Source organism: Episyrphus balteatus, chromosome X (genome assembly GCF_945859705.1).
Source record: "Episyrphus balteatus chromosome X, idEpiBalt1.1, whole genome shotgun sequence".
Taxonomy (NCBI): Eukaryota; Metazoa; Arthropoda; class Insecta; order Diptera; family Syrphidae; genus Episyrphus; species Episyrphus balteatus.
The window spans coordinates 7,314,273-7,334,727 of record NC_079138.1 but is presented as its reverse complement, the minus strand read 5'-3'; the positions used below and the strand labels follow the sequence as shown (position 1 = coordinate 7,334,727).

At 34.0% G+C, this 20,455-nt stretch overlaps 1 protein-coding gene across 12 annotated transcripts in view; it reads left to right on the top strand.

The window, feature by feature from the left end:
- LOC129920736 (uncharacterized) overlaps positions 1–20,455 on the top strand; it is a 91,141-nt gene that overhangs the window by 24,846 nt on the left and 45,840 nt on the right. For 3 of the 12 annotated variants that reach the window (XM_056002308.1, XM_056002314.1, XM_056002309.1), the window contains exons 1-2: positions 7,431–9,118; positions 12,098–19,974. The exons of 6 other annotated variants lie outside the window; for them this stretch is intronic. In XM_056002308.1, coding sequence (XP_055858283.1) covers positions 12,499–19,974 — 7,476 coding nt within the window. In that variant the 5' untranslated portion in view covers positions 7,431–9,118; positions 12,098–12,498. Of the gene's footprint in view, positions 1–7,430; positions 9,119–11,989; positions 19,975–20,455 lie in introns of those variants that run through there. 3 more of the 12 variants (XM_056002312.1, XM_056002311.1, XM_056002313.1) reach the window with 3 other exon arrangements.

The window sequence follows — 20,455 nt, the reverse complement described above, 5'->3', positions numbered from 1 at the left end:
ATAGATCCTCAAAATTTCAAGTTATCATTAAAAAACCGTTTTTTAATGTTTTCAAATTTCAACGATTTTTTACTCAGTCATTTTTTTTGTCAATTTTACAGTTCTAAATAGAGGAGTACTGGTTCTTTTTGAAATTTTTTTTTTATTTCGCTCAAGCGTCAAATTGGGTGTAGATTTTATGGACTGAATCTCAAAGTACAACATTTTTTCTCCGTTTTTTAGAATTCGGAGACCGTTTTAATCTACATTTGGTGTTTTAAATTTTTTTTTATAAAAAGATTTGTAGTTCTATATATCGACGGTTAAACTGCAAAACCTCGTAAGTCGTTTTTGTCTCTTTGTTTAGAAATCGAAAAAAACCTCTTAAAAAATTTTAAAAAAATTAAAGAACTAAAAAAATAGTTGATTTGAGTTATTAAATAAACAAATTTTTTATTTGCTTCATTTTTACTTGCGATATAGGTACTATAGGGCAAGTTTAGGATTCGTAAAAAGAATGGAACTTGAGATAACAATTTTACATGACATTACGATGATGGAGAATGCCAAAAAAGTGGGTCCGGCAATTCTGTCTGTCTGTCTGTCTGTCTGTGTGTCTGTCTCTATCTGGAGCTGCAGCCTAAACGAGTGAAGTGATTTTCTTCAAACTTGGTAGTTAGCAGTTTTTGGTGATTCCCTAGAGGGGAAATTGAAATTTTTTTTGTATGACCAAAACTAACGGTACCTGTCATATAACGGAAATAGAAAAGTTAATTTTTTTCAAAAACGGCTCTAACGATTTTGATTAAAATTTTTGTGTGTAGTACTACACATAAGAGCCAACTTTTGAAATAAAAAAAATATTTTTTGTACCGTTATTAACGGTACCTGTCATAGAACGGTTTTTTTCGTTTCTGAATATCTCGTACAACATTAACCCGATTTAAATGAAAATTTTTATACAAAAGTGCTTAAGTAAAGATAATAATAAACTTTTAGAAAATTTTCAAAAAAACACATTTTTGGTTTTTTAAAAAATATTTCAAAATTTTTTTTTGAAAAATCAATTTTTTGAAAACGGATCAGTGAAAAATTTTGAAATTTAGTTTTTATGTGTAAATTAATTATTTCTTCAAAATGGCATACCAACTTTTTTTTTGAAAAATGTTAAACATTTTTTATATATAAAAAATTATTTTTAAAAAAAACGGCTCCTACAATTTTCTAAAAATACCTTTTTATACAAGAAATAAAATGGCATATTTGTTTTTTTTTTTTAAGATCATTTAAAACGGTCTTTTAATTAATTATAAAAACAGATTTAATTTTTTTATACTACTTATGAAATTTCTTCAAAATATCAAATTTTAAATTTCTTGAATAGAAAGCTTTAACATTATAGTTACTTTAAGCATAAGAGCAAGTACGTGCGACCCCAGTCGTGCAATTTATTTTAATTGTTTTAAGACGTTTTTTCGATTTTTAAACAAAGAGTCAAAAACGACTTACGAGGTTTTGCAGTTAAACCGTCGATATGCTGAATCAAATAAATTTTTATTCATCAAAATCAGTTAGAAATTGTGGAAGTTATGATTTTTTTACTCGAGAAAAAAATTTCAATTTATTGCAAAAAACCCCAATTTTCATGATTTTTTGCAAATTCCTTAACATTTTGAGAGTGTTTGGGCAAAACTGACTTCAGTTTCGGATTCAGCACGTAAATAACCATAAAGAAAGGCAGGTCCGGTCAAAAGTAATGGCACTTTTTTTGGTGGGCTTGTTATATCATGGGCAAGACAAAATGAACAGTATTTAAAATTTATATCTGAGCAACCAAAAACGATATCAAAATTTTTCAAACATATTTAAAAAAACATATTTCTTCAAAAAATTAAGACCAAAACAAATTTTCTACCATTAGTATCAACAGAGAAATTAGTTTTTCATTTCTTCGATTGTGTAAAAAAATTGAAATTTCTTCCTCGAGTAAAAAAAACATGACTTCCACAATTTCTAACTGATTTTGATGAATAAAAATTTATTTGATTCAGCATAAATAGAACTGAAAAACTATTTATAAAAAAAATGTAAACCAAATGTAGATTAAAACGGTCTCCGAATTCTAAAAAACGGAGAAAAAATGTTGTACTTTGAGATTCAGTCCATAAAATCTACACCCAATTTGATGCTTGAGCGAAATAAAAAAATATTTTCAAAAAGAACCAGTACTCCTCTATTTAGAACTGTAAAATGGACAGAAAAATGACTGAGTAAAAAATCGTTGAAATCTGAAAACATTAAAAAACGGTTTTTTGACGATAACTTGAAATTTTGAGGGTCTATGAAAAATTTCAAGTGCCGAAATATGATGTACTCAGTAATACCTACAACCTCTGGTAGGTCACTTCCAAAGTAATTAACATGATTTTTATTTTGTAACACAGTGTTATTAACACCTAAAATAAAAATTTCAAAAAAGCTAAAAAAGTTCGTTGAAATCGAATACAAAGTTTGACATAAAATCAGAGTAAAAAAAACGGTTCTATGATACAGATACCGTTATTTTTGGTAAAAAAAATTAATTCCGAAAACCCTTCTGGAAATCGCCAAAAAAGATGTTAATCGGTCTATCTTTACAGACAGACTGATTCTCTACCATCGTAATGAAATGTCTGATTGCTATCTAAATTTTTTTTACGAGTGCATAACTTGATAGCTATATATTTCCTATGTCGCAAGTAAAACTATATCTTTTATTTAAGTTTAACAAAAACTATAAATCGAATTACAACTCAACAAAATTTTAATCAAAAACAAAATTAAAAAAAAAAAAAAAAAAAAACTGGGGGTATCGGGTTTTCTTCAGTTCATGAGAAGCCAAGGTGTTTCATTTATTTATTTTTTTTTTAAATACATTTTTATCAACAATAGGCTGCTAGCAGTTTGCATTACCATTGTCAAATTGTCAATTAAAAATGTATCAGATCGAACATATGTAAGGTCGGAACCCCAGAAATGGCAACTAGAACTGAGAGATAAGCGAAGGGCGAAGCACTTTATAATTCAAATGCTAATCGAATTCCATAGTATCAAGCAACTCTTTCAATTAAATTCAGCCAGACAATAATAACGACACAACTTGTGACACCATATATCTTATTTTATTTATTTTTTTTTATTCATCAGTGAATCGATATGAAGAACAAAACAAATACTGTCCATTAAAACGTGTGTGTTCCAAAGGATATACTTCACAGAGATATCCCATATCCCTAAATTCAATAGGTCCTGCTGCCTCTTGTCCCAGTATAATTTCAAAAGATAAATCGAGTTTTCCTTTTTATACCTGCTGTGCACTGGACTCGGACTGTCTGGCTGACGACCAATACCAACCGACCCTCTGCCCACTATAACAGATTGTAAAAGAAATTGAATCACTAATATTGCATCCAGCCAGTCATTGAGTAATCTCTCCAGAAATCGGATTCATCGAGATTTATCTTCTCTAAGTTGTTTTTATTTTAATTCGCGGTTTTATGACTTCGTGTTAAGACCTATTTGAATTGTTTAATTTTATTTAAAAGAGGCAGAAATAAGCTTAACGATTATGCATAAAGTCACGTACGATTCGAAAGGAATACCGCCGCCGTCATCATCGCCATCAAGTCGTCCTTTGGCGCCCATAATTACGCCACACATCCAAGTTCAGCACAAAATGTCATCCATAGAACGCACCAGAAAACTTAGTACTTTACTGAGACTTCATCAAACTACTTCTATTTTTGTTGTGAGTAGTACTTATTTTGTTGGTTTAGTTTTTTTTTTTTCTGGTAAATCTTAAGATCTGAAAGGACTTTTAATAACATAAAAAAAATAACGCTAAAAATGGTGAATTAATTTTTATATATAACACAAATAATTTAAATTTCGAGTTCCTAAAAACCTGCATTTTTTAGCGTAATAGCCGCCTTTTTGTGTAGTCCAATTGCGTTTGATATTTTTGACACCAGTTATTTGATTTTTAAATTTCAATTAAAAAGCGTTTTGTTTATTTTTTTACCTGCGATATTTACCTATCATATTTGAGTGAAAACAAATTATTAAAAGTGACACAGTGAAATGAAAAAAAAAAAATGTGCTGTTAAAAGTGGTACCTGCAAAAAAAAATTGAATTTAAAATACATAATTTAGCAACCAGACCTCCGGAATTTTCATTGAAAGAGCTTAAAGAGACCTTTCTTATTATGTCTCACTCGATAAATTTGGAAGAAATTATTAAAAATGCATTTTCTTTTCGACAAGGGATTGCATTTTTTTCCGAAAATCTAAAAAAAAAGTAGATTTTTAATGCATAGGTCTGTTCACTGATATCTGTAAACTCAAACTTTTTTCGAGATTTTGATCTGAATAATAAAATGCACGACGGGTTTCACGTTTCATTAAAACTTGATTTTATTAAAATATATTTCTTATAATTTAAAAAAACACGGTTTTTAATGGTTTTGATCACAAAAGGAACTCTGTTTTCTTGTATGAAAGGGAATTTTTAGAAAAAAAATTGAAAATCGTTAGGGTGGTTTTAAAAAATAAAATGCACAAATGTTAATAGTAACATTTATGTTAAAGCTACTCAAGAAAATTAGGTAAAATTTAAAATTTGATATTTTCAAGAAATTTCATAAGCATTAGTGAAAAAAAAGATATCTGTTTCTATTATTAACTAAACATAGTTTTAAATGATCTTTTACAAAAAAAACGAAGTATGCCATTTTATTTCTTGTATAAAAAGGTTCTTTTAGAAAAAATTTTTCGAAAATCGTTAAATATAAAAATTTTCTAACATTTTTCAAAAAAAAGTTGGTATGCCATTTTGATTTACACACAAAAACGAATCTTCAAAATTTTTCACCAACACGTTTTCAAAAAATTGATTTTTCGAAAAAAAATTTTAAATGTTTTTAAAAATCCAAAAATTTTCTTAAATTTTGATATTACTTTTACTTAAACGCTTTCGTATAAAAATTTTCGTTGAAATCGGGTTAGTCTTGTACGAGATAATTAGCAAAAAAAACGTTCTATGGCAGGTACCGTTAATAACGGTATTTTTTTTTTTTTTTCAAAAGTTGGCTCTTATGTGTAATACTATACACAAAAATTTGAATCAAAATCTTAGAGTCGTTTTTGAAAAAAATTAGCTTTTCTATTTCTGTTATATGACAGGCACAGTTAGTTTTGGTCCTAAACGCGTTAAGTCGGTTTTCGCGATTCGAACCCAGATTATTGGACAGTTTTACCCACTGAGCTGCTGTTTTAAGATGGATTCGTTGTCATCACACTCGCCCTGTAAAATGCTGACGGGAAGTAAAAGGTCAGCATGAGTCACATTTTTCGTGCATGCAGTCAATATTTGAAACCAAAGAAATCTGCTTCCAAATACAAAAAGAGAAAAACAAATATGACCTCAGAAAACATCCTCCCTCTTTTTGGAATTGTTTTTCTTTCCCACGCCAACTGAATGAAAGCAGGGGTCCTATTCCGCAAGAGTGAGTTCTTCTGTGCCTTGTTTACAAAAACCAATCTTGCTGAATTGGGCTCCAGGTGCCGTTTCATTTGTTTGTGTGGAAAGATGATGTTGTTTTGAAACATCGGTTGTTTTGAACTAAGTTTTCAGGGCATCTTTTTTGTTTGTGTTGAAAGATGGTGCTGTCTTTTGGAAGATCGTTTGTTATTGCCTTTTTGAACTAGGTTCTTAGGGCATCTTCTTTGTGTGCATGACAGTGTTGATATTTCAAAATGCTTTGCCTACACGTATTTTCATTACCACTAATTGTTTTTCTGCTTCTGCAAAATACCATTTTGATGGAGAGTAGGAGTCAATTAATCTCTTTATAACATTGAAAATATTCTCTCCTTCATATTTAATAACAAGAAAGAAAAACAAGTTTCTATCTAACAGAACCAACTAGAAATAGCCGTAATTCATTAGAAAAGAATAACCTTCGGATAGGTGCAACTGATGATGATATACGAGAGCCCCTTAGTCTTACAAATATAACCTATAAGCTTGTGGTTCTTTAGACTTTAATGACTTCACTTATAGCATCATTTTGCCTCGTACCCACGCACTCTAACTACTCTGGATAAAAAAAATGTTGCATGATAATGAAAGACGTATTAACCCTCTAAACCCTCCCTCTATGGCTACCGCTTGCAATCAAATAGAAGAAATGGATATAATACCAGACTTGAAAGTTTTTTATTTTTTTTATTTTTTACTCTACGAGACACTCCAATTAGGACAAACATGTTTGGAAAGAAAAAGAAAAAAATTCTCTCATACAAAAGTATTTGTAATTAAATATCAGCCTTGAAATGAAAAAAAAAAAAAAAAAAAAAAAAAATGTTAAGGGATGATTAAATTTCATACGTTGGCGTTGTTAGTTCGTGAGAGTGTGACCTTCGTATGCTTGTTTTCAAAGTCCCGTCAAAATATATTTTTTTTAGAAAATTCAATTAAAGTGTGTTAAAGTGTTATAGTAATGCCAATCCAGATGCAACAGTTGCGAATATATGGGAAAATGCCAAAGTTTCAAGGATTTCGATAAAGGATTTCTTCAAAGAAACGTGAGAGGGGGTTCGTGTCGTTTTAACGCATTTCTAGTTTTTTTTTTTTTTTTTAATTTTAGGTTCATTCAAAAATTAATCAAAAATTTTTAGCGTACCTAATTTTAGCAAAATTTAAGCATTTCAAAATGTAATAGTGTAAGCGTTTATCTATTTTGTAAATTAAACCACAAGTTCAGCTAAATAAAATAATTTCTTATTCGAATAGCAACATCATTAACTTCAAATCTTAAATGTCGTTGGCTGGCACAGGGGAAGAGAGCTATCCAACCAGACTTAATTTTACAACTGTGATGTAAATAAAACTTAGGTATATAAATAGTAACGCAACAAAATGTATTAAACAAACCACATACAATTTTAAGAGAAAAATGTTTATATAAAAAAAAAAAAAAATTAATTAATATTTCGGACTTAAAGTTAAAAAAAAACATTTTTTTTCACAAATTTCTTTTAAATGTCTTTTTTCATGCAACTATTCACTGGTTTCATTAAAAAAAAAACTATTTTCTGTCCTCCCCCGGTTAGAAAAACATAACAAGTCTCAACAATTCCAAAACGACCTCCATCAACAACCTACCTATTTGTTTTGCAAGAAAGTATCATAAGAACGATATTATAAAGGAAACAAATATCATACAAATTTTGATTAAAGCTAAATATTTCACAAAAAAATATATATAAAAAAGGAAGGAATCCTCCTACACCCTGTGTGTTGTAGTCCTTCATCTCTTTTCATTGGAAAAAAAAGAGTAGGTATGAAATTATGTTAGTGGGAAATAGCTTGAATATTTGTCCATCACTCTGCCTTTCTCTCCTCTATTTCATAGAAATTCCTTGATCCGGAGAAAATTCCTTTACACGCTCTGAGTTATATTTGGTATCCTCCTTTTCTATCCTATCCTGACTCCTGTGACGACGACGATGACGAGCCCGATGAAATGATGCCTGAACCGAGTCTGAGCATACATGTTTTCAAAATAAGAGCGAGTATGCGTATTCATTTAAAAAAAAAATGTAATCATCATCGACGTCGTCGTAGGTAGTTTTTGGGGGCTGTGCAATACCAACCACTTGCACCATCCACCAACACCAACACCAACAGTAGGAAGAAAAAGGAAAACTCCAAAAAAAACGACAACGTTTTTTTTTATATGGACGAAATTTCTTAACTCTTAAAAACTTTTAACCTTTAGACAGTGTGAACCTAACAACCAGTCGCATAAAGACTTTAGCTTGTTTACATCGCCGCGGCTCTATTTAAAATCATTCGCGTGTATATTTTATCCGCACACATCATCTCTGTCTACACACAACAAAACAAAAATGTATTAAAAAATATAAATTTTTGTATTTTGTTGAAAAGCAACAAAAAAAAAAAAAAACAATGTGTATAAACTAAAATCATTTTTAAATGAATTTAATGTTTTGCATTATTTTTCTTAATTAATTTCCCAATTAATTATGTGTCGGATGGAAAATCGTAAAAAGATACAGATACCGTTAATTTGAATGTGAACCAAAAAATGTGTGTGTTAATATCAAACATTTTTTCCTTAATTTCAATTAATATACATATATAGAAAAAGCCATATCACACATCCAATGTGTATATGTGGGTGACTCAAAAAATAAAAAAAAAACCTCAAAACTTAATCAAATTCCAGCTTAAAAGTCTTAAAATTTCGTTGAAAATGAAAAAAAAAAATAATAACAATGTTTAATTCATTTGAAAATATATACAATTTCCCCGCCCAATATAGTGTTTCTTTTATTTAATTTTTTGTATTTTTCTCAAATTTTAACTAAAACTGTAACAAATTAAGTGGAAAAAAAATAGGGACAGGATATATGAGAGTATATAGGAAAATGTTCATTTTTGAAAGGGTACACATCACAGGATTTAAAGGATTGACGTTTGTCGGTATACTAGAAAGAAAGTTAAAGAGGAAAAAAACTTTAAATTAAAACCAGAAAATATTTTATCTTGCCAAAAAATCCGAAACAATATTCTAATCATTGTGTTATCTGTGCATATTTACATTTCGGTTTCGTTAAAAAAAAAAAAACATTGACATAAATTTGATTAATCTTCTGGTATTTAAGGGAACATAAATACTACCCTCATACTTGTGTGTATTTCATTGGTTTTTCATAAATATATTCCGTCAAATTTACGATAAATCTAAGGGACTAAAAGTTATCAAAAAATAGGAAAGAAAAACCGGACACACGAAACAGGATCCAGACTCTTCTCAACCTTCGACACATACCTACCTGCCCAACAACTTCTCGTTTTCTGTTGTTGTTGTCGTATTCGTTGTCATCGTTATACCATTTCGAGTAAACAACATTTTGGAAGTGTAGAAAACTAAAATAAGAAATTTCTATCCCAAAATCAATTAAACATCAGTGCAGTGAACTCGAAAAAAAAACCGAAACGAATAAAAAAAAAATCTTAAAAACTTCCTCATTAAGGAGGAATAAAATAGAGAGACTGCGTGTGTAAGAAAATGTATGTCACAGGATTCAGGAAGAGAAGAATAAAAACCTAGGAACAGTGGTGAACTCACACAAAACACAATACATAATCGTAGCCTAGGACCAATTTTGTTTGTTTTGTTTTTTTTTTTTTTTTGTTCTTGTTTTAAATTACCAGAACACAACTTAACACTAAGTGACTCTTAAAAAATGCATAAAAAAGAATTTTATTCCAACATGTTGTCCTTTTTTTTTAGTTTTTGATTGAATTTAACTTCATGGAGAGAGGACAGACTCTATGTGTGTAGTTTACCTATATGGGGTTGAATTTTTAGTGCGCTTGTCTTAGCACTCATTCATTAGCAGAGCAGATCCTTTTCAAATGAACTGCGACAGCAGCGGCGGCGGCGGCAGTGAAGACTGACTCGTTTTTCCTTTCTCACTAAAATATATATAGGTATATATTTTTTTTTTCGTTAAGGAAATGCGTTTAAGGCAATAATATGGGAAAGGATATTTTTTTTTTTAATTTTTTGCTTCCTGCGCATTTCCCCTATTTTCTTCTCTCATACTTGGACTGTCCATTTTTTTGAGGTCAAAACTTGATTTTTTTTTTTTTGTATTTTTTCAAGCCTTAAAGCTGAAATAGAAATTTCATTAAATATCTGAGACTTTGACAGTTTGTCAAAAATGTAGAATTCCAGATCACACAAACTTGCTTGTAGGTGAATTGTATATTTATAGTTTATTTGTAGAGATTAGTGATTTGTACTACGTTTATCTGGATATAAGTTTGTCTGTCTGTATACATATGTAGGTTAGGATGTCCCTTATTCTGTATCTGTACATGGTTGAATTTTAATGAGTAAACGGTCTAAACAATTTGTAAATAAATAAATAAAAAAAAAATTATCTATTTTTACCCATGTTTTCATAAAATTTTAATCATAAAAATTCCATAAAACTATAAAAGTTGTTTAAAAATTTTCAAAGTTCTTTTAAAGAACTATAGACACTGCTAAACATTTTAAGGGTAGATTTTACGAAAATTTGAGCAACACCAAAAAGATTACTTAAATTTAACACTTAGAATGAATTAATTTTTTAATGTGTTAATATTATATTTATTGAAATTCAATATTTTTGTATTAAAAATCAAGGATTATGATATTTCTTTGTTTTTTCTTTTTTATTATTTTAAGTTACTTCTTTAAAATAAAACAAAACATTTCTGAAAGTGTAAATGATAAATGGTGGTAAAAATGGTGATATTGTTTCACAATTTATGTGAAGTCAAATCTTATTACCAGTCAAATTTATTCAGTAATTCATACATTTTACTTCGAAAAAACACAAAGCGTACAAATTATGAGTTTTTAAGAACAAAATACTTTTGTACACTCTTTTTTAGTTCATGGTAACATTGAATACAAACACAAGATATTTAATTTCTATTTCAAAATAGCTTCCCCCTTCGTTTAAGTTTTAAATACAGTTTGATTTAAATTTAATATTTTTGTATTAATACAAAAGAAGACGAGTATTTAATTTTAATTTTTATCTAGACACAGTATATTTAATAATTTTGAATATGGTTTTTCTATTCAAAATATGGGTTTTAATACAAAAGTCTTTGAAAATAATAAAAAAAATTATTTAAAAACTATGTTATTACAATTATAAAAATTTATTTTTTTAGTATTGAAAAATCGCAAAAGTTGTCTTAAAAGCTACGACAGAATTTTTAACCGTGTATCTGTAAACCAAATCTTGTTCCGAGATTTTGGTCTACTTTTCATCAAAATTGATAAACTTCTCTAAAAAGATCATAGTTTTGTTAGAAATAAATTTACAGCATATTAAAGTGTATGAAAGTCAAATAAATCATTGTGTTCTAGGGTATTCCAAACACACAAACATTAAACCACACTAGTGGCGGATCTAGTGTTGCTGGCTCCGGGGGCAAAGCAAATAATTTTAAAATAAGAAAAAAACTGTTTTAACCTTTATTTAACAGTAGCTGCAATGGAACGGTTTTTTTTTTTGTTTCTGAATATCTCTTTCACGACTTACCCGATTTCAACGAAAATTTTTTTACAAAAGCATTTAAATAACCGTATTATTAAAATTTTACAAAATTTTCAAATATGTGACACATTTTTGGATTCTTATGAAATATTTCAATTTTTTGAAAACTCGTTTTTAAGCGTAAATTAATTATTTCTTCAAAATGGCAAACTAACTTTTTTTTTTGAAAAATGTTAGAAAAATTTGATATATGTATAAAAACAAAATTTAGAAAAAACGGTTCTAACCGATTTTCAATTCTTAAAATTCCTTTGCATTCGTTTTGTAACCAAAATCATTTAAAAATGGTGTTTTAATTCTGCAAGAAATAAATTGTATTATGACGTTTCGAGCGCCCTTTTCCCTTAGAATTACATATCCTAAAACAATCTGTTGTTTTATATAGGGAATGTTAACATGCGAGTTCGACCAACGTTGGTCGAACTCGATTTTGTACCCATAAAATTTGGCCGCACCTAAGATCCGCCACAGATACACACCACTGACAAAATCTGGTTAATATTGTTCTCTACTTTATTTCGTTTCTTAATCCTTGTACGCAGATCGAGCTGAATTTCAGCTCCCAAACAAAACTATCTCAAAAATTTTGCAGCGCTAAATTTTATTTAAGAATTTCAGCCGAGTTGGTAGAAAATTCAACTTCCTCTTCCAACTGTACTTTTTTGTCAATTTAGCTTACGTAAAATAAGTCAAGAAAAAAGGGAGACAAAAAAATGTCATCAAAAATTTAGCGCGATCTGCGTCCTAGGCTTTACAATTGAAACTTTTATTTATGTGCCATTTATTACACCGCCGGACAGTTTTTGTACGAGTCTCATTTTTAAGACTTTTAAGCTGTATCTTTTTTATTATTTTTTTTTTTTTTCAATATTTCATACCCTACTCACACTTCACCTACATTATTGCAACGGTTTTCTGTTTTCAGGAACTGATTTTAACAAAATATTGCGACGCACAATTTACTTATTAAAAACTTATAAAAAAAATACAACTTTTTAAACATATTTTGTATATGAAGACAAAAACAAATCTCAAAACCAACAACAAACAAAGACTCAAAAAACTTTTCACTTAAAAAAAAAACTAACTATATATATTTTCGTTTACCGTTTACATTTTTTTTATATGTGTCTTAAAAATAAGTTTATCCTGTGTACTTTAATCAATATTACTACTATTTCTGAGCTAAAAAAAATAAAATGTTTTAAATAAAAGTTTTTGTACTTAATTTTTTACAAAAGTACAAAAAATATAGTGAACTGAACTTATTCCAAAAAAAAAAAAAAACAAACATAAGAACAAAAAAAAAGGCTAATTTTTTTTTTAATGGGATCGTTGGAATTCTTTCAAAATCAAGAGCATCATTTCTTACGACCTCAATATCAAATGAATCCATCACCAACACCACAGCAACAACAACAACTCCAAATGATTTCATCACCAAAGCCCCATCACAAACAGCTAATGACTGCTATGGGAAGACAGCATTCGCAGCCGCTGCCTTCAGATAATGCCAACGACTTGAATACGAATCCTCAACAAAATGCGCCAACACAAATCCATTCGAGTCCTTGTAGTCCCATAGTCTCCACTCGGATGCAGCAACAAAATCATCATCGCCAGCAACAAGTCCAAAATCAAAACCAAGGCTCCCAGATCAACAATCCACATTCACATTCATTGGGAGGTGTGAGTGCGAGTGGCAGTACCACCATCATGATGGCCAATTCAATTACCCAGCAACAGCTGAATATCCAGCAACAATTGCAGCATCAGCATCAAGCCCATTTAAATTTACATTCGCATCATCAATCGAACATGAGTATTAATTCAACAACAACTGACGGAGCCGTTGGAGGAGGCGGAATGACTTCGATGACAAGTGACCAACACTTAAGTCAGTTGTACAACAGCCAGCAACACTCAGATTACATAATTTCAGATTACATGGAAAAAATCTCAACAAGAATCAGCCTTCTTGAAACGGAGTTAAAATTCGCTTGGAGAGCCCTCGATCTTCTTTCTAGCGAATATGGAAAGATGTATGTACGACTTGACAAGTTGGAGGGAATTACTATTGAACAACAAGTGGTGGTTTCTAATTTAATGCAGTTGCATGGACATGGTCGTTCAAAAGGTGTTGACAACTTATTTGCATCCCAACAGCAGCAGCAACAGCAGCAGCCACTGCTTCAAACTGATGATTATGAATCTGGCATTGAGATTCTTCACAATCCTTCATCGACAAATGATTTCAACAATCTTCTGGAAGAGCTTAAAAATGAAGCTCTTGAGCCAACGTTATCCGCCAGCGGCGGCAGTGTTGTTGCATTTAATAAAATTCCTCTGGCAACGAGAATCTCCTCAAAGCCTCTGCATTCATCAGCAACAACTAGATCGTTAGATGAGCTGGGTATGAAGAGCAGCAGAATTACCAAAAGCTTCCAAGACATTCAAAATCGCTTGCGACAAAAATTATACTCCGATTCAGACATCGAACATTATGACACCCACCAAGAACAAGAGCTTGCCAAGCTCAAAGTTCAAATGCTAGGAGAACGAGAATTCAGAGCTGCTGCTGCTGTAAATAATGACAGTGAAAACCTTTACAGTATGAATGATATGGTGGAAATGCTTCAGTTAGGCGTTGTCGCCGTAGTCGATGATAACGCCGAAGAATCAACACCTTATGATCAAGTGCGACAGGAGTATAATTTTTTTCGTAACTCGGCCGAAGTAAATCGCGAGAAATACAAAAGTAAACTTGGTAGGCTGAGTGACGAAGATGGCAATGAAACCGATGAGTTTTTTCGCCGACCAGCCTCTAAGATCGCAGAAGGAAGATTGATGGCAGTGCCGATTGATGACTCGGGAGGAGGAGGTGGAGAAGGAGGTGGCGATGATATGAACGAAGAATTTTACAAAACACTAAATCAAGCATATCGTGATGACTACATAGGGACAATGCAAACAGATACTTCATCCATACATACAGGAGGTGTTCACTCACGTCCAATGTCCTCCCTCGGCATGATCTATGAAGATAACGAAGACTTAATTCAAGAACCATCTGTTTCGATATCTTCTTCAACCATCATCAGTCGATCTGCTGTCGAATCAATAATTGTCACCACTCAATCAGTCAGCATTTTACCGAATACCGGCCCAGCACTTAGATCCACTGACCCATCCAGAAAGTCTTTGAGAAATAAAAAGCAACTACACTCTGAAATGGACATGTTGAATAATTTCAAGTCAGTGCTAGCAGCTACAAAAACAAACGCTTCTGCTGTCATCACGACAGTTAATACAACTGCAACTATCACCACCACAGCTAAAAACTCATTTCCTCAGTACACGTCGTCAATTTCGAATGCTTATAATGACATGGGTAGTTTTCTTCGCCAAGAGATTTTTGGAGATGGTACAGCAGCAGGAGGTTCGACCACTGAAAGTGTGTCCAATTTGAGCTTGGAGCAACAGAATGACCTGGTTACCGTTATTATAGGTGGCATTAATAAAATTGAAGACTTAAGCCAGCTAACTCCCTCGGAAATGTCAAAACTACGAAAGCTTATAAAACGTGAAAGTGCGTTCTTCGAACAAATAAAAAAAGTTGATAAAAACCTGATTGGCCTTTTACTCAATCCAATTAGCAAAACTGAGAAAGATCAGGGTGATCAGATTGGTGCTGGCAGGAAGTTCAGCGTTATAATGGAGAAACTCAATAGAAATATAGCAACATTGAAGAAACTTATTGGTCCATCAGACATTGTTTGTCCATCTCCGGCACCGTTGAAAGAGCAACAGTTGATGCACAACGCTGATTCTAGTGTGATATTGAGAGGAGATGACGATGACGAAGATGGTGAATATAGTTATAGTGCTCAACTCATCCGCCATAATTCAAACTTGAACGAGCAGTTAAAACTGCTTGAAACCAAAGAGACTGAAATGCATCGAAGACAGAGAAGTACCAGTGAGTCGGAACGGTACGGGTGCTTTGGCACTGAAAACTATGTAGACGTTGATATTGAACACGAACAAGAGATTTTTCGACACGGCGATACTATTGATCATAGGTCTAGCAGTAATAATATTTACAACAACGACGAATACATCAAGTCTTTGAAAAAATCTCTCGAACGACACAATTCGATGTTGTTCTTGTTGCATTTACAAAATCCTTGTTATGAAAGGAAGATTGATGATTTTTCGACACTTTGCGATGAGGATTTGCTGTGCAATACATCTCAAAGTCCACCGCCCCCAGCACCGACAAATGAAGAGCTTAAAGTTGAAGAGGTTTTCTTTGATATCGATGAAGATACCAATAACATTATCATCGATGAGAGTCAAGAAATTTCAACGATGAATCCGTTTCACTTTGACATTCTGCAGATGCATCGACGTAAAGAGTCACTTGAAGGAGGAGTTATAATGAGAAAGGATGAAATTGGAATAGAACAGAAAGATTTGGAAGAGGAAGACGAAATTGGACGGATTGAGCTTTTGAGCCAAGTTCCTGTAAGCCATTCCTCTTCCATTGGGAGTGCTGCTTCACGTTATCAAAGACATCGACTTCAACAACAACAACAACAGCAACAGCAGCTATTGCCAAAGAAAGCCAAATCTGATTCAGGTCTGAGCTCGTTAAGTGGTATCTCAGGCGGTGGCAGTTGGGAAAGATCACCGATCATACCAACTTCTAGGCCGATGGCGGGCAAGTCCAACAGCTCAATATTATTGGATGATAGCAATAGCAATCCATTCAACTCAGCGATGGTGTCAAAATTTACACACACCAGATCGGTGACAATCGCTACAGCATGCTCACAGATACCAACAATTTTAAGCACAACAACATCGCTCTCCTGTTCCGAGAGGAATGACTTCATGTTCTCCGAAGAGAACCTCAATTATATTAAGGAGCTTTCGAAGAACATGCCAATCTGCTCGGCGTATGAGAATAAATCGATGTTTGATGCACAACGTGAGCGTATATTGGGTAAGAATAGTGGTACTGTGGATGAAATGTTGGCCTGGGATGAACAGCAACATGCAAAACGTGCATCACGTGTTGCTGCTGCTGCTGCCATCGAAGGATCTCCATCGGTGGCAGTGGCTGGAGTTGGAGGTACATCATCACCAACCTCCGACTCTATACAAAACTTCCCTGATTTGATAAGAAATCAGACCGAACAGAATTTCTATGATCAGCCACCTCGAGAGTCACCATCAATCATTGATCAAAAATCACCAACTTCATCCAAGGACCCGTTGCAAGTTCGTCATGCACGCGGTGACCGAGATCGAGAACGAGATCGAGACCGAATCAGCCGAAACAGTCGAAGCAGCTCCCAGACTTCACCATTTTACGAGGAGACAGATATTGATGAAATCGAAACCGCTACCCAAAAGCACCGAAATCTCACTGATCGTCTGGTTTACTATCCATCGTCAAATAGCTTGACAGATTACAATAGCAGTAACAATTTGGATTATATTGGTGGCCAAGGAGGAGACTATGGAAATGGTGCAAGGGCGCGTTATCGATGTTACTCCTCCCAGCCATCATCGTCACAACTTAGCCGACATTTGGAACAGCTGGAAATACTCCACCAGCAACAACAACAGCAGAAACATATCAATGACTTGCATCAGCATCAGCATCAGATTCAGCAACAACAGCAACCACAACAACGAAACGCTTCACAACAATCTTACCTGATAAATCGTTCATCTGCTTACGTAAGTCTTCCAACGAATGTTGGAGAGGACTTCCAGCAGCAATCATCATCATTCTATTCATATCATCACCATCAACAACATACAAATCGTTCAAACCACCATCAGCTGCAACAGCAACAACAACACACGAGTAAGCACAAGCAAAAGATCCAACTACAAGGAGAAAAACACGGTGGCAAGTTCCATGTATGGGGAAAAATTAGTCATCTTTTGCCTGATCTGCGGTTGAAACGCATGAGCAAACACAATCGATCACAGTCCTTAGACATGAATGTCGAGCATGATGGCTATGGTCCTGGTCCTGGTCCTTATCAACAGCATCAGCAACAACAACAACAACAACAGCACTATCCAGACAAACATCATCAAAAGGTTCATGGACTTGACTTAATGAAACGATTTTCAAAAGTTCCTCCCATGACTCGACGTGCAACTCATACAGGTGCTCAAAAGCAATCATCATCAGCAAGCATGGTGGGTTCAGGTTCAAGGAAAAAGAAACGCTCACTCTCCTCTACTGTAAGCAACTTGATGCAAAAAGCCAAAACTTATCGGCGTTATAGCTTTGGCGCAGCTCGTCCTGGCTCGAGTATGTCGGATCCTGGAGAGGAAATGCCTAATTTTACTTCATCCGATAACGACGATAATACAGTTAGTGATTCGAGAAACTCCTTGCAGAATGACTCAGACTTTTATAGCGTCACAGATGAAAATAGGTGCTCAGAATATAACCAACAAGATCGCCAAATTTCGTTGGATGATGGCTACCAACAACATCAACATCAACTTGCTAGACGATCTCGAAGAGAAGATAGTATGAGACTTGACATCGTTGTGCAAAGAGTTCGTTCGGCGTCTATAGACTCATACCAAATACAACCGTCTGCATTGTCACCACCAACACGTGAAGAAAAAGAAGAAGCCTCATACGCAGTTGTTAACAAGGTGCATCGTACGCCAACAGAACCCTCGGCCTCGTCAACCGAAAATAACGGTGATGTCTTCTTTAAATCAATGTTTCCGACTGTTGGCGATGCCATCAAAAGTCATCCGCTAGACAAAGAATCTGAGTTTGAAGATCAAGAAGCTCCACAACAAGTTGTTACTCCACAAGATCAAATGTCCCTTCCAGACATTAAGATCCAACCTGATCCAGAACCCATTCAAGACATCGAAAGCCCAGCGCCAGCGCCCGAGAGAAGATTATCCTCAACAGGTGGCCCTCAGTTGCAAAAGACTCACTCCATGTACGTAGAAGATGACGATGTGGATGAGGTCTGCACCTCAATGGGATTTAGTCAGCCCCAAATAATGACCATAGTTATGACTCAACCCACCACGATCCCTTATCACAATGGTAACCTGGTGTCGACGTCATCCATGTCGATGTCTCGAAACATTAAATATGGCCAACGCTCACAGGCTTCCTTAGATATTCCATCGGGCGTACGCGACGACGACGACAACCGAAGTCAACATTCCTATCGCACCGTTTCTTCCTCTCGACGGCAAAGTACCGAAGATAGCATTGACACTGATGATGAATATTTCTGCTATGAGCTGCGGCAGCTAGAAGAACTTGAAACGCAAGCCCAACTCGATGCCCAGATGAATCAGGAGGGTCTGCTTTCACAAATCGATCAACTTGGTACTGGCCAGCTGGATGGTACAACATTCGCTATTCCAACAAATTCCATTCTGCTATATCAGCCAGATCCTCAAGTCAAGGAACAGATGACAAATGTGCTCGACGAGCTCAAGTGCAATGTTAAAGTGTTAGATGAAAGCTTTGAAATAGATGAAACAGAAGATGGTATTGAAGATGCCGCCGTCGGTTCTGATGATGACCAGCAGAACAAAGATATTGTTCCATCTGAAGAAGAATTTCCTATGTCAAATGGTCGCCATTCACACTATCAATTGCCACCTATTCCCACACAGTACCATCATCACATCCTACCACAAACTCCAAGTGTCCAGGGGCACTTTCATCATCAGCGCATGCCATCGGCAGTCATCACTAATCCAAAGCTTAATATTTACGAAAAGTTTGCTAAAGTAACAGACGTTCATAGTGCCTGGCAGGATAACGATGACGCTGAAGAACAGCGAATGCTAAAAGAACTGAACATGGTTGAGGCAAATATGATGCATGATCAACAACAAAAACAGCAGCAGCAACAGAGGCAGTTGAAGAAAGTAAAAAAAGTGAAGAAACGTCAAAGGAATGTTAGAAAAATGCCAACTGATGCCGAAGATAGTGCCGATGATATTCCGTTTTCATCCTCGTCATCACCATACTCCTCATGCGCCGAGGATCGTGGTGATCTTCGAGTTGTTGAGCCTAATCATGGATTGGTCGTTCCTGCAAAGCGTCGCACAACACCTACAACAAATATTAAATATGAAGTACCTCCTGAACCAATCATTACCGATGACAAAGATATTGCAGACGTTGCATCTGAAGATGAAAACGCTAGTCAGTCATCCGGTGCTACATCTGGACCCGATACGCCAACTGACATGAGTGACAATCAAGAGGAAGAAGAAAAACAAGATTACGGAGAGGTGTTCAAAACTTTTAAGCAGAACTACAATGAATTTAAGGAAAACCAACAACAACAACCAGCAAAAAAACATGACCAAAGCGAGGAGCAGTTAGAGCAGCAGTTGGTTCAAAAAATGGAGGAAAGCAATCAAGACGAGACAACAGAAACACCTGTTCCTACTTCTAAAACGTCAGAAACAACATCTACAACAATGAATGGACACATGGAGGAAACCACCTCAAAAACACCAACAACTGATGACGAAGAAGCCGATGTTGTTGGCAAAAGTAAAATCATTAATGGTGTTGTGAAGAAAACCAGCCTCAGCAAGGCCAATAGTCAAGAGTCAAGTGCAAGTATGGAAGGTTCAGCGGTTGCTAATGGTTGTGCATTGGGCAGCAGTAAATGGAAACTACTTAAAACTCTCAAAGAAAAGAAGCTCGAAGAGCGTAACAATCAGGATAAAGCCAAAGAAGAAGAGCTGTCTAAGGACAAAGAAAAGGTAAGATCATTCCACAAAAAGGCTATAAACTTGAAAAACAATGAAGAACTTAGTTACTTAGTCCCAACTGAGCTTAGTGGAGATTTAGGGGAGACGGACAAAATCAGAAATTCTAATTTTAGAAAACCCAGAATCCAGAAAATCTAGAACCCCTATAATTCGGAAACCCAAAAATCCAGAATCCCGAATACCTACTTAGAATCACGAAAAGCAACAATCCTGAAAACTCAAAATTCATGAACATACAAAATCCAGAAAAGCCAAAACCTCAAAAATGAAACAGAAAAACTAAAAAAACTTTGGCCTATTTTTCCGTAATCGAAATCCAAAAAAATTATATAATTATAGAAAACGAAAAATTTTATGGATTTTTGGGGATATAGGCTTTTTGGATTTTGAATTTTCTGAATTTTGGATTTTCGAGTTTTCGGCTTTCGGGATTTTTACCCAAAACAGAGGTTTAGTTTTAAGGGTCGTTATA